Source organism: Trichechus manatus, unplaced genomic scaffold (genome assembly GCF_000243295.1).
Source record: "Trichechus manatus latirostris isolate Lorelei unplaced genomic scaffold, TriManLat1.0 scaffold00032, whole genome shotgun sequence".
NCBI lineage: Eukaryota > Metazoa > Chordata > Mammalia > Sirenia > Trichechidae > Trichechus > Trichechus manatus.
Genome location: NW_004443968.1, coordinates 18,895,388 through 18,909,642, shown reverse-complemented (window position 1 = coordinate 18,909,642; position 14,255 = coordinate 18,895,388). Strand labels below are relative to the sequence as shown.

The 14,255-nt window shown below is 35.0% G+C and overlaps 1 protein-coding gene across 1 annotated transcript in view; it reads left to right on the top strand.

Moving 5' to 3' along the window:
• The window catches only part of SLCO6A1 (solute carrier organic anion transporter family member 6A1), a 125,749-nt gene that overhangs the window by 94,198 nt on the left and 17,296 nt on the right, over nucleotides 1–14,255 (top strand). Inside the window, exons 10-11 of the mRNA XM_004375070.1 lie at nucleotides 7,622–7,775; nucleotides 11,090–11,277. Coding sequence (XP_004375127.1) covers nucleotides 7,622–7,775; nucleotides 11,090–11,277 — 342 coding nt within the window. The remainder of the gene's footprint in view (nucleotides 1–7,621; nucleotides 7,776–11,089; nucleotides 11,278–14,255) is intronic.

Below are 14,255 nucleotides of genomic sequence, written 5' to 3'. Positions count from 1 at the left end.
TTGTGAACAGTGCTGCAATGAATATGGGTGTGCATGTGTCTATTCATGTGATGGCTCTTATTTCTCTAGGATATATTCCTCAGAGTGGGACTGCATTTTGTAGTGCTTTTTTTTTTTTTTTTGTGGTGCTGATATTTTCTTTGTTCCTCTTACTCTCCTGTGCTAAGTTCCTTTTGTTTGTGGATTTTTTTTTTTCATTTCTTTTGTTTTTGTAGGTTTTGTTTTTAGTGAGACTTTATGTTTTTCTTTATTTTGATGAGTAGGTTCATTAACTTTCTTTGTGGTTACTGTGAAATTTACCCTTATCTTCCTAGATTTGAACCATTCTATTATTACTTGGTATCACCTTGCCTCCTCTCCATTAGAAGGTTCTATCTTTACACCATTTATTCTCTCTTTTATTGTTTACAGATTAACCTCTCTGGTTCCCTGTTGTAGTTCTTTTGGTTTTGCATAGTCCTTAAGAGTTCATTTCCTAGCTTGGTATCTGGCTAATACAATCCTGTGTCCTATATTCAGCCTGTGGTCTGATGTTGTTTGTTCTCAGATCAAAGGACTCCCTTTAATAAGTCTTGTAAGTTTGGTTTGGTTTTCACGTAGTCCCTTAATTTCTATTTATCTGGAAATGACCTAATTTCACCATCATATTTGAATGAGAGTTTTGCAGCATATATTATTCTTGGCTGGCAATTTTTTTCTTTCAAGGTTTTATATATGTCATCCCATTGCATTCTTGCCTGCATGGTTTCTGCTGAATAATCTGAGCTTAGTCTTATTGTTTCTCCTCTGTATGTGTCTTTTTGTTTTTCTCCAGCTGCTCTCAGGATTCTCTGTCTTTGGTTTTAGTGAGTATGATTATGATATGCCTTGGTGATTTTCTTTTGGGGTCTATCCTATATGGAGTTCGTTGAGCTTCTTGGATGGTCAGCTTGTCATCTTTCATGATATTGGGGAAGTTTTCTGTCAGCAATTCTTCAATGATCCTCTCGATGTTTTATGTTTTCTCCCCCTGTTCTGGAACTCAGATCACTCGAAGATTTTTGCTGTTGATTTTATCCCACATAATTCTCAGGGTTTCTTCATTTTTCTTTGAAATTTTTTTTCTGATTTTTCCTCAGAGTTCTATCCAAGTGTTTGTCTTCAATTTCGCTGATCCTATCTTCCATCATTTCAAACCTGCTCCTCAGCCCTTCTATGATACTGTCCATTTCTGAAATCTTGTTGTTTATCTGTAACAGCAAATTTTGCATCAGAAATAATGCAGTTAAGAACACAGTAGAAAATATTTTTAAAGTACTGAAAGAAAAATATATATCAACCTAAAATTCTATACCTGCTTAGAGTGTCCATCAAAAGTGAAGGAAAAATAATTTTAGACATAAAAACTTAAATAACTTGTCTCCAGCTCACCCACATTGTATGAAGTATTAAAGGAAGTTTAACCTTTAAATGATACCAGATAAAAATATGAATCTACACAAAGGAAAGGATGGTAACAGAAGTGGTAACTACATGGATTAACATATAACATTTTTCTTATTATTTAATTGCTTTAAAAATAATTGTTTAAAAATAATAACATGCAATATGAGTTTACATAAGGTTGAATAATATGACATGTAGGTAGACTGTTAAGTTAAAGATGTATTCTCTAAACTCTAAGTCAACCGCTAAAATAAGAAAACAGAGATAGATCTAAAATCTCAAAGTAGGAAAACAAAGAGGCATAGCTAATAAACCAAATAAATTCAAACAAAGGGTAATATATAAAATATTAATTTAATCCCAAATTAGGCAGAAAAAGAGGAAAATTGGAACAAGTAAATGGGACAAATAGAAAACTAATAGAAACAGTAGATTTAAACTTAACCTATTATCAACTTCAAATATAGTCACAAGTAGATTAAGTGTAAAGGGATGGAAAAGATGTATTATGATAACAGTAGTCAAAAGAAAGCTGAAGTGGTATAATAATACCAGGCAAAGCAGATTTGGGAGTAAAGAATATTAGCAGAAATAAAGAAGGTCATTACATAATGATAAAGTGGTCAGTTCATCAAGAGTATATAACAATCCTAAACATTTATGCACCTAATGAAAGAGCTTCAATATATGAAGTAAAAACTTACACCCTATAAAGAGAGAGAAATCCACAATTTTGGCCAGATATTTAAGCACCCCTTCTCAATAATTGATAGACGTAGACTAAAATTCCATGAGAATATAGAAGATTTGAAAAACACTGCCAACCAATTTGTCCAGGTTGACATTTGGAGAGCACTCCATCCAGCAAAGCAGAATACACATTCTTTTCAAGAGCACATGAAACATTTACAAAGATAGACCATAATCTGGGTTTTAAAAAGTCTCAGTAAATTTAAAAGAATTCAAGTCACACACGGAATTAAATTTCTAACCACAGTGGAATTAAATTAGATATAAATAGCAAAAATAAAATTATGGAAAAGCCTCAAATATTTGCAAACTAAATAACAAACTTCTAAATAACCCATGGGTCAAATAATTTCTTCAAAAGGAAAATTGGGAAGTGTCTTGAAGTGAAAGAAAATGAAAACATGACACAAAATTTGTGAAATGCTGCCAATGCAGTACTTAGGGGAAAATCTATAGCAGTAAAAGTGTATATTAGAAAATAAGAAAGGTTTTATTTGCTTTCTGTGTTTCAGTGACATCTGCTTCTATCTTAAAAAACTAGAAACATCAAAGCATATTAATCCCAAAGTAAGTAGAATAAAAAAAATAATAAAACCCGTTGTTGTCAAGTTGATTCCAACTCATAGCGACCCTATAGGACAGAGTAGAACTGCCCCATAGGGTTTTCAAGGAGTGGCTGGTGAATTCAAACTGACAGCCTTTTGGTTAGCAGCTGAGCTCTTAACCATTGCACTACCAGGGCTCTAAGTAGAATAAAGGAAACCATTAATAACAGAGTAGCAATCAGTGAAGTAGGAAATGTGAAAATAGAGAAAATAAATAAATGCACAAGCTGTATTTTGAAAAGATAGATAAAATTGCTAAACCTCTAACTAGACTGAACAGATAAAAAGAGAGAGAGAAGAGAGAGTGAGAGGAAAGAGAGAGAAAAAACTACCAATATCAGGAATTAGAGGTGTGATGTCACTGTAAATTGTACCAATATTAAAAGAATAATAGGAAAGTACTATAAACAACTTTATGCCAGTATATTTGATAACTTCAGTGAAATGGATAAATCCATTCAAAGATACAAACGCACTTAAAAAGAAACAGATAATCCATATCTATTAAATTAAATTTGTAGTTAAACACATTCCCACAAAACCCAGGCCCAGATGACTTCACTGGGGAATTTTACCAAACATGTAAAATAACTAATTCTGATTCTTCACAAATTTTTCCAGGAAATTCGAAAGAAGTGATACTTCTCAATTCATATGAAATCTGTATTATCCTGATAGTGAAACCAGACTAAAGTGTTACAAGAAAACTACAGACCTATATCCTTCGTGAGCATAGATACAAAAATTCTTAACTAAATTTTAAGAAAATGAATCCAATAGTATATAAAAGGAAAATAAGCCATGATACAGTGAAGTTTATCACACAAATGCAATAAAAATCAATGTAATCCACTATGTCAACAAACTAAAGAGGAAAAAAAAGCATACAACACATATACATGTAAAAATTTACAAACATACATATACATATAAAAACATATAATCTCAATAGATGCATAAAAATCATTTGATAAAATTCCGATCCATTTCTGATAAGCTAGGAAACTAGGAATAAAAGGGAACTTCCTCAACCTGATGAGGGCATCTATGAAAACCTACAGCTAACATCATACTTAGTGATGAAAAGCTGAGTGCTCAGGAGCAATACAAAGATGTTTCCTTTCAATACTTCCATGCAAAATTGTACTGGAGATTCTAACTATTACAATAATATAAGAAAAAGCAAGGGAAAACATCCATACACTAAAATAAGTAAAACTGTGTTTATTTGAAGAGGACATGATTGTCTGTGTAGAAATTGTGATAGAATCTACCAAAAGGCCACTGGAACTGATAAAATGAATTTAGCAAGGTTGCAGGATACAAGATCCATATACAAGAATATGGTATTTCTATATACTACCTACAAACAACTAGAAATTAATACCAAACAAAAACATCATTAGCAATAGTATCAGGAAAAAGCAATACTTATGAATATATCTGGCAACAGATGTGAAAGATCTGTACACTGATTAGTACAAAACATTGCTGAGAGAAAGAAGCCTTAAATAAATGGAGAAATATCCTCTGTTTATGGGTTGAAAGACTCAATATTGTTAAGATGTCATTTCTGCCCCAACTAATGTATGTATTCAATGCAATAACAATCAAAATCCAAGCTGACTTTACTTTTTAGAAAGTACACATAATAATTTTAAAATTCATATGGAAATGCAAAGGACCTAGAAAAACCAAAACAATTCTGAAGAAAAAAAACAAAAGTAGAGGACTATTTGATTTTCAAATCTTGTAAAACTACACTAATCAAGAAAGTGTGGTATTGCTGTAAATGTAGACAAATAGATCAGTAGAACAGAATATAAAGTTCAGAAATAGACCCATACATATAGAAATAATTGATTTGACAGGGCACATATGCAGTTTAGTGGAGAACTGTTACAGACTGAGTTATTTCCCCCAAAAATATATGTGAAAATCCTAACCTCTGTACCTGTAATTATGACCCTGTTTGGAAATAGGGATTTTGTTGTTGTTGTTGTTGTTATGTTGATGAGGTCGTGCCAGAGTAGGATCTGTCCTACACCTAATGAATTCTGAGTGGTGTCTTATAAAAAAAAGCAGAATAGACACAGAAATAAAGAGAGGGAACACAGTTCTGTGTAAGGATCCTTCTGCAAACAAAGGAATGCTGAGGATTGCTGGCAGACATCAGAAACTAGGAGAGAAGCCCGTAGAAGGAATTGACAAAACCGAGACCCTGGCTTGGACTTTTAGCCTCCATAAATGTGAGAAAATAAATTTTTGTTCTTTAAAGCCACCCAGTTGTCGTATTTTTTGTCATGGCAGCACTAGGTAACTAAGACAAGAACATAGTCATTTAAACAAATGGTGCTGGAACAATGAGATATTCATATGCAAACAAATGAAATTTTATTCATATCTTGCATCATATACGAAAATTAACTCAAAATTGATCACAGATGAAAGTGTGAAATATAAAACTCTAAGAATATAGGAGAAAATATTTGTGACCTCAAGTTAAGTGAAGTTTTCTTGGCTGTGACACTACATGAATGATACAAAAGGAAATAATTTGATAAATTTGTCTTCATCAAAACTAAAAACTTCTACTCTTTGGAATATGCTGTAAAAAGAATGAAAGAACAAGCCATAGATTTGGAGAAGATATTTAAAAATCATATCTTTAGTAAAGGACATGTTTCCTGATGATATATAAAAACTTTCAAAACTTAATAAGAAAACAACTCAACTAAAAATGGCAAGATACTTGAAAAGACACTTCACTAAATAATATATATAAATGACAGTTACACACATGGAAAAATGTTCAGCATTATTAATCATTAGACAAATGCATAGTAAAAACCAAAATATGAAACCACTATACCCCTGTTAGAATGTCTAAAAGTAAAAACATCAAACAAACTAAGTGTTGGCAAGAAATGTGGAGCAACTGGAACTCTGATACACTGCTAGTTGGAATGTAAAATAGCACAGACATGTTGGAAAACTGACAGTTTCCTAAAAAGTTAAATGAACAACTACCATGTGATACAAAAATTTTACTTCTTGATATTTACCCAAGACAAGTGGAAGCATATGACCACTGTCATGGATTGAATTATGTCCCCCCTAAAAATGTGTGTATCAATTTAGCTGGGCCATGATTCCCAGTATTGTGTGGTTGTCCTCCATTTTGTGATTGTAATTTTATGTTAAAGAGGATTAGGGTGGGATTGTAACACCCTTACTAAGGTCGCATCCCTGATCCAGTGTAAAGGGAGTTTCCCTGGGGTGTGGCCTGCACCACCTTTTATCTTACAAGAGATAAAAGGAAAGGGAAGCAAGCAGAGAGTTGGGGACTTCATACCCCCAAGAAAGCAGCACTGGGAGCAGAGTGTGGCCTTTGGATCTGAGGTTCTTGTGCTGAGATGCTCCCAGACTAAGGGAAGATTGATGACATGGACCTTCCTCCAGAGCTGACAGAGAAATCCTTCCCTTGGAGCTAATGTCCTGAATTTGGACTTGTAGCCTACTAGACTGTGAGAGAATAAATTTCTCTTTGTTAAAGTCATCCACTTGTGGTATTTCTGTTTTAGCAGCACTAGATAATTCAGACAACCACACTAAGACTATGCAAAGACTAGCTGTGTGAAAGAAACCAGACAAAGAATGATACAATTTTCAAAAAATGCTAGAAAATTCAAATTAATGAACAGTGACAAAGTTGATCAGTATATGCCAGGTAGTGGATTATTTAAAAGAGGGCATGAGGAAACTTTGAGCGACAATGATTATGTTCATTTTACTGATTGACAGTGTGCATGTAGACCAAGAATTTTCAAATTGTACACATCCAATATATGCAGTTTATTGTACATCAGTAAAACTTCAATAAAGCTTTTAAAAGAAATTATTCCATAAACTCTCTGCCCCCTAAGTTTCCTATCTAATCTTTCCAGTTGCTATTGTCAATTTAATTCCATTTAGATAGTTCTTAAAAGGCACAATGTTTAAGACAGACATTCTTTACTAGTTAAGCTAAACTATTGTTTGATTTTAGGAAGACTTCAAGGGATATTTTTGCTTGAAAGCTTAAAGATTATCTCAAGGCAATAGTTCTGGGAGTTCATCAAACCTCCACGGCTCCAGAAGTCTGGATTCCATGAGAATTTAAAATTCTGTTCTATATTTTCCCCCTTTTGATCAAGATTCTGCTATAGAATCTTTGATCAAAATGCTCCATAATGATACCTGGGCATCATCCAGTTCTTCTGGTCTCATGGCAAAGGAGGCAGATTCTCATGGAGGCAGTTAACCACACATTCAGTTTTTTCCTCTTGTTCCTGATTCTCCTTCTTCCTCTGTTGTTCCAAACAAATATAGACCAGCTGTTGTACTTGGATGGCCATTTGCAAGCTTCTAAGACTCCAGGCACTAAACAATGAACTAGGAGATAGAACGAAGTTACTAAACAGGTTATTGGACCAATTAATTGGAATGTTCCATGAAACCATGACCCTAAACATCCAAACCAAGAAACCAAATCCTGTGAGGTGCTTGGTTGTACATAAGCAGTTTATGTTAATAAGGGAGGAACAATTTGGAAAAGGTGAGTGAAAATGGTTGTAAAGAATGAACCTGAAGAATGTAATAAATGTTACTAAATTGTACATATAGAAATAGTTGAATTGGTTTATGTTCTGCTGTGTATATTCTCAACAATAACAACAAAGCCAAGGAAAAAAAAAAGAAATTACTTCAATAAGCACATTTTATGTATCTCATTGATATCTTGACATATATATAAATATAAAAGAATAAAACTATGATTACATTTAATCTGTTTTTTACAGCACAGGGCAGTTGGGAAACCTGACAGCTCCTTGTAATTCTCAGTGTGAATGCTCATCTTCATTTTATTCTAGTATATGTGGAAGAGACAATGTTGAATATTTCTCTCCCTGCTTTGCAGGCTGTACAGATGCAAAAATATTTGACTCTGAAAGGGTAATTTTTAAAAATTATGTTTTTTCTTCTCCAGTAATATGTTCAATTTGTAGATGGTATTTAAGTTTTATCCCTAGCTCTCTACATAAGCTTTTCTTTTTCTTATTTTACTTCTTTTATTTAAAGACAAAACAAACAAAAATAATACTTTTGTTTTATGTTGCCATAGTACAACAAGCTTATCAGAACTGGGAGTGAAAAAGAAGAGATACTCCTACGTTAGAACATTATATCATTAGATCATTATATCATCTCAACTTTATGGTTTTAAAGCAGTGGATGACTATTCTTGCTGGGAGTGTTTTCAGCTCTTAGATGCCACTTACATTCTTCGTTATGTGGACCCCTTCATCTTCAGAGCTAGCAGCAAAGACTCTCCCTTAAGTTGAATCCTTCTCATGCTTCTAATCTCTGACTTCAGGGTTCACATAGTTAGGTGAGGTTTACCCACAATAATCTTTTTTTCTTAAAGTCGACTGTACAGTATAGCAGAACTTAATCATAGGAGTAAAATCCATCGATTCACAGTCCTAGGGATTATGCAGGCTATGTACAATAGGGGGAGCCCTGGTGGCTCAGTGGTTAAGAGCAGGGCTGCTAACCAAAAGGTCAGCAGTTCAAATCCACCAGCTGCTCCTTGGAAACCCTATCGGGCAGTTTTACTGTGTTCTATAGGGTTGCTATGAGTTGGAATTGACTCGATGGCAACGAGTTCGTTTGTTTTTGGTACAATAAGAGAAGGGGGTCTTGGGGGCTATTTTAGAATCTGCCTATCATAGACTACTAATGACCTTTTCACTGTGCCCCTATATTCTCTTTCACTCTTTTCTGTGTTTCCCATCTCCTTTTTTCTGTTCATTTAAATGTATTTTTTTTCTATTGACCTATATTCCAATTACTAATCCTGTATTATATAGTATCCCACTCTGCTGTTAGACCCATTACTGAGGTTCTAATTTCTCTCTTATTTTTCAGTTCTAGCATTTGTGTTTTGACAGTATCCAGTTTCCTAGTGAAATTCTACATAATTTAAGTAATTTTATCCATCTTTCTCTCTATTTTATAGACTATATCAATCATAGCTATTCAAAAATTCTTGCTACTAACTTCACTATCTAGATCACCCATGAGTCTATTCATATTGTTAGATTCTTTCATAGTTTTAAAACAGTTTCTTTTGTCACTTTGCATACCTGGTATTGTTGGATTAAATGCTGAACATTGTGTATGATAAAAATCTCCTAATATGATTATGTAATTGTCTATTTCTCCCTTCATTGTTGCCAATTTTTGCTTCATGTATTTTCGGGTTCTGTTATTATGTGCATACACATTGATATTGTCACATGTTATTGACAAATTATCTCTTTTATCATTTTAAAAAGTTCCTCTCAATCTCTGGCAGTGCTCTTTTACTTGAGGTCTATTTTATATAATATTAAGTAGCCATTCCTGCTTTCTTTTGCTGACTGCTTGCATGATATATCTATTTCTATTCATTTATTTTCCAGTTTTTAAAAGTATCTCCTGCAGCCAAGTTATAAGATAATTGTGCTTTTTATCCTATTCTATTTCTGCCTTTTAATTGGAGTGTTTAGGCCTCTAGTATTTAATGTAATTGTTGATATACCTGGAACACTCTTCTTCCACATAACCACATGGCTCACTGCCTTACCTTCTTCAGATCTCTGCTTAAATATCACATCATTATTGAGACATTCCCTGACCTCACTAAGTACAGACATATACAAACACTCTCTTTTTTCTCTGCTTTATTTTTTTTTTTCCTCCATACTGTTTGGCACCATATGCTACATTATAACATCTTTTATTGCCTGTGTCCCCCAAGTAGAAAGTTTTCTACATCAGGACAGGGATTTCTGTTGTATTGTTCACTGAGTTTTTCAACACCTGAAATGGTGTTTGGCACATAGGCACTAAAAATATATTCTGGAATGAATTAATTGTAATTTCTTTTCTATTTCATTGCTAAATTTCCTGCAATTTCTTACTATTCAGCCCCTTAACCTCTTAAAATATAGTTTTCATTCCTACTATTCTATTAAAACTGATGCTTCAGAACTGACCAGAGGACCCCCTATTTATTATTAAACCAGGAATCTCTTCTAAATCCTAAGTTGCTTAGAGATTTTTTTGTTTGCTTATTTGTTGGTCTGGCATTTAACTCTGCTATATAAACCCTGTTTTATAAAAATACTCTTCTTCTGAGTCTTTTATTACATTACCACTCATTTCTTATAGTTCTCTCTGAATTCCTTTGCCTGGTTTCTCTTTCTTTTTTAAAAGTATGCATATTTCCTGTTCTCAGTGCACAGGCTTATTTGCTTTTTTGTCTATATTTCCTTCTTTTGAAAATTTATCCATTGTCTTGATGTCGCCTCTTCCACATTTTTATATCCATATTCAACCTTCACTCCCCAGACTATTAATTACTAATATAGTTGGATATTTCTTGCATTCAACATATCCAGGAACCACTTAGCAACTTGCTCACCCAAACTGACACAAGTTTTGAACCATCATTTTCTGAATAACTCGATTCAAATCATGTTTGATCATTCTTATTCCTTCATTAATAGTCTAGTTTCATGTTTTTGTTGATTTTGTGATTATTACTATTATTTTGCACTTAAGAATCTTCTCCGTAGATTAATAAATTACTAACTCTTCTCTGTACCTCCAAATTCTGTTTAGTTCTTCTTACAAAATATGACCAGATTCATCTTCCTTGAATTATCAACCCTACGATAAAAACTCCAAATTTTCATTAGTTTCACATAAAAATTTATGGCTCCCCATAGAGGTATGCACTACTATGCCTAATAGATAACTCAGCCCTGTTACCATTACCTACAAAATAAAATCTTGTCTCTTCAGCCTAGATCCAAAGTTTTCCACAATTGGGTAACTCTCCACATTTCAAGTCCCAGCTAAAATTCTATTTAATTTGTTACTTTTTCCTTAATTACTCTCAATTTATATAATTGTTGAGCAAATACTTATGAAATTGAATATAAATATTTTTGGGGAAATTTCTCAAATTAACAAAGCTTTTCCTAAGTATATATAATTACACACACCAACAATAATTGTCTGACAGATAAAATACCTTGGATTTATCATTATTGTGTCATTTCTAAATAAGAAATGGCAGTTTTAATGTAAGGATATTTATTAATAAAAATGGTCAAGCTTTGTATAGTTATTGATTTAATTTTTATTTTGCAATAATGAAAGTTTTTGCTTCATGACTGTATTTCTGAAAGATTGTTTCCTGTCTTCAATATTCGTAGCTCTACTACAATTGTGCTTGCATTACAAAAGGATTATCAACTCAAGATGATCAAGGTGATTTTAATGATGCTGAATCTGGGAAATGTGATGCAAAGTGCTATACATTACCTTTGTTTATTTCTTTTATCTTTTCGACAATTGTATTTGCTGGTTTTTCTGGTATACCAGGCATTGTGGCCATTCTCCGGTATGTATGTATTTTTCATAACTACTATTAATTTATTAGATAAGAAAGCTAATTATAGGAATATTTTAAAATATTATATGATTTATCCTGCATTTCATGGTAGCAAATGCTCTATGGAAAAATTGTTATCTTGTCAAAATTCATGCAACATTTAATTCTCTCTTTTTTAATTTATTTATTTGCACAAAATGTGTAGATTCATTTAAAATTAATTTTTTCAAGGGCTAACGTAAAACTTAAATCATGAGGGGTAATTTGTTATCCCCTAGGAAAGCAGATTAGAAAACATGATCAAATATATGAAAAAAAAAATCTGGTTTGGGAACATGTGGTCTCTGCCTTCAAAGGACTTGCAATTTAGATGGCAAGATATAACTTGGATCAATACAGTGAAGTGGCTTTTTTATTTATTCATCCGTGTCTGGCACTGTAGCTATATATACCTTTCCCTTAAGTTTCTAGAGTTTAATAGGGAGAGACAAATACATAAAAGAAGTGCAGTGAATTCTTAGAGCTGCCTTGATTAAAGTCTGTATAGGGTGACTGGGGAATAAAGTAGGGAAAATGGCAATTTCAGTATGTGGTGATGCTTATAGAAGGTGAAACTTGAAATGGATTATGAAGATAAGTGATTTCTCATTATGCATGAAGACTGGGTACAAAGTCTTAATAGGAAGAGTAAGCAATGAAAGTAGAGGCAAAAATGTGTGAAATATCTTGGCAAGGAGTATGTTATGACAGGACTTGCATGATGGTGAATGGGGCAAAGAGATTTTGGCTAGGTCGGGGCCTGATTATGTGAGGCCCTCTTTGTCATGTTAATCTGAAAGATATCATTCTGTGTACATCCAAGAGCGGTTGAAGGCTGTAAACCTCAGGAGTAAAAATGATCAGATATGCATTTTAGATAGAGTTCTTTGAAGACAGTGTGGAAGATGGAGCTGAGGGGAAAAACTGGAGAAAAAGCAAAGCACTTAGGAGACCATTTTAAAATTTAGTAGTGGTATTTAGAGACAGAGGTGACAACATATTTGAGAAATATTTAGTAAGGAAAAAAGGGCAAGGATTGTTATTTAGATGTGGATATTATAGAATATTGAGAAATCTAGCATCATGTCCAGATTTCTATTTTAGGGAGCTGAATAAATCCATTAACTGAGACAGGAAATTCAAGAAGAGCAAGCTAAGATTGAAGACGATCAGTACAACATTGACTATGACATATTTAAAGTTCACGTGAGACAATCAAACAAATGTTCCCAGCAATGAGATAAGAGAGATGATAATAATATTTGATGTTTCATTCTGAATCTTCTCATTTATCCTGGTAACCAGACAAACCAACGACCACAACACACACATGTATACACCACAGTTTCAGTAAAATTATGAAACCAAAGAAAACTGAAAAATTGACAAAATTGAAATTGCATATAAGTGTTGCCAAAATTGAGGCAGAAGTGGAAGCCAGCTTGGAGAGTTACAAAGATGCTACAAAGAAGAACAGGAAATATGAAGAGGGCCCCAGTGTTGACAGATTTCAAATATTTCCAGCATACATTCTTGTTTAGAAGGAGAGGGCCCTACCTTGAGATGGAAGTTCTAGGAGCAGGACCTAGGTAGAATCTCTATTGGTATACTAAGAGTGAAAGCTTGAAAAGTGTACTGGAGGTTCAGATTTGGCAGGTCTCAAAAAGTGCCAGCATGGAGGCATGGTCAACATGGCGGACTAGTTAGACTCTTCCTATATCCCTCTTACAACAAAGACCTGGAAAAACAAGTGATTTGATTCTATGTGAACATCTGGCAGCCCTGAACAAGGCAAGGTTAAGAAATCCATCTGAGTCATACCAGAGAGGAAGACCATTTGGAAGAGGTGAGGAGCGCTAGAGCTGCGGCAGCAACACAGCAGAGACAGAGCCACGCTGGGCTGCGGTGAAGCAAGCAAACAGCTGTGCTGTGCACGCGCTCGAGAAGCAGTTTCCACATCCAGAGACACCCGGCAGCAGAGATTCTGCTTGGACACTCCGAACCAGTGAAGAGCAGCTCCCAAGAGTTTAGGATAAGTACATGTGCACACCCTTTCACGGTGAGTTAAAAAAAAAAAAAAAGCCCATTTGGGAAAAACCTCTCTCCCTTTTACCTCCTACCTCTGCACCCTGCATCTGCACTGGATTTGGGAAAAACCTCTCTCCCTTTTACCTCCTGTCTCCGCGCTCTCCACCGGATTTGGGAAAAACCTGTCTTCCTTTTACCGCTTCCCTCCCACCTCTGCACTGGGAGTCTACTGGGCCAGAAATAGATCCCAAAAGGTGCCCTGACCCATTCTCCTGGCTTTGGAGAGGGAACAAATAAGCTGCTGGCTCCCCTAGGCCAGGAACACAGGGTTGGCACAACTCCTTTGCTGGCCATAGAAATCAGGGGTCTGCAGACTCTGAGTGCCATACACTCCTGTATAGACTTGTGGGGACCCATCTCAACAGCGTTAGCCCTCACTACCACAGTACAACAGGGCAAACATCTGAAGTTTAACTTCAACTGCTTAGCTGTGAACGGGCAGATTTGTGATCCTCGAAACAGCCCTGCCCCTCAACTAGGCACTTTTATCAATCTGCGGCAGGGTCTTGAGGACTGGTGATAGTTCCTAAAGTGCCTAGTCACCTGCTTCAGCAGTTCAAGAAAAAGTGGTGCCCTTGAGTATTTGCAGCCAACAGAGTGGGGTGCTCTTAGCCCAGCTGCAAAACTCACCTACCTATTCACCCTAGAGAATAGGGACATGCTTTTCTTTCAGACTCTCAGGGGCAGCTGTCGGCCCCCTGCCTGGCTCAGCACGTGATCCCCTACCATAGCCAGAGTCCAGTGCCTGCACCAATCACCCATGCCTCTCTAGGACTGGGGGTGAGAGCCTACATCACACACTTGGAGATCGACTGCCTGCACACCCGAGCTGATCCCACATAGGAAATTTTAACGAACTC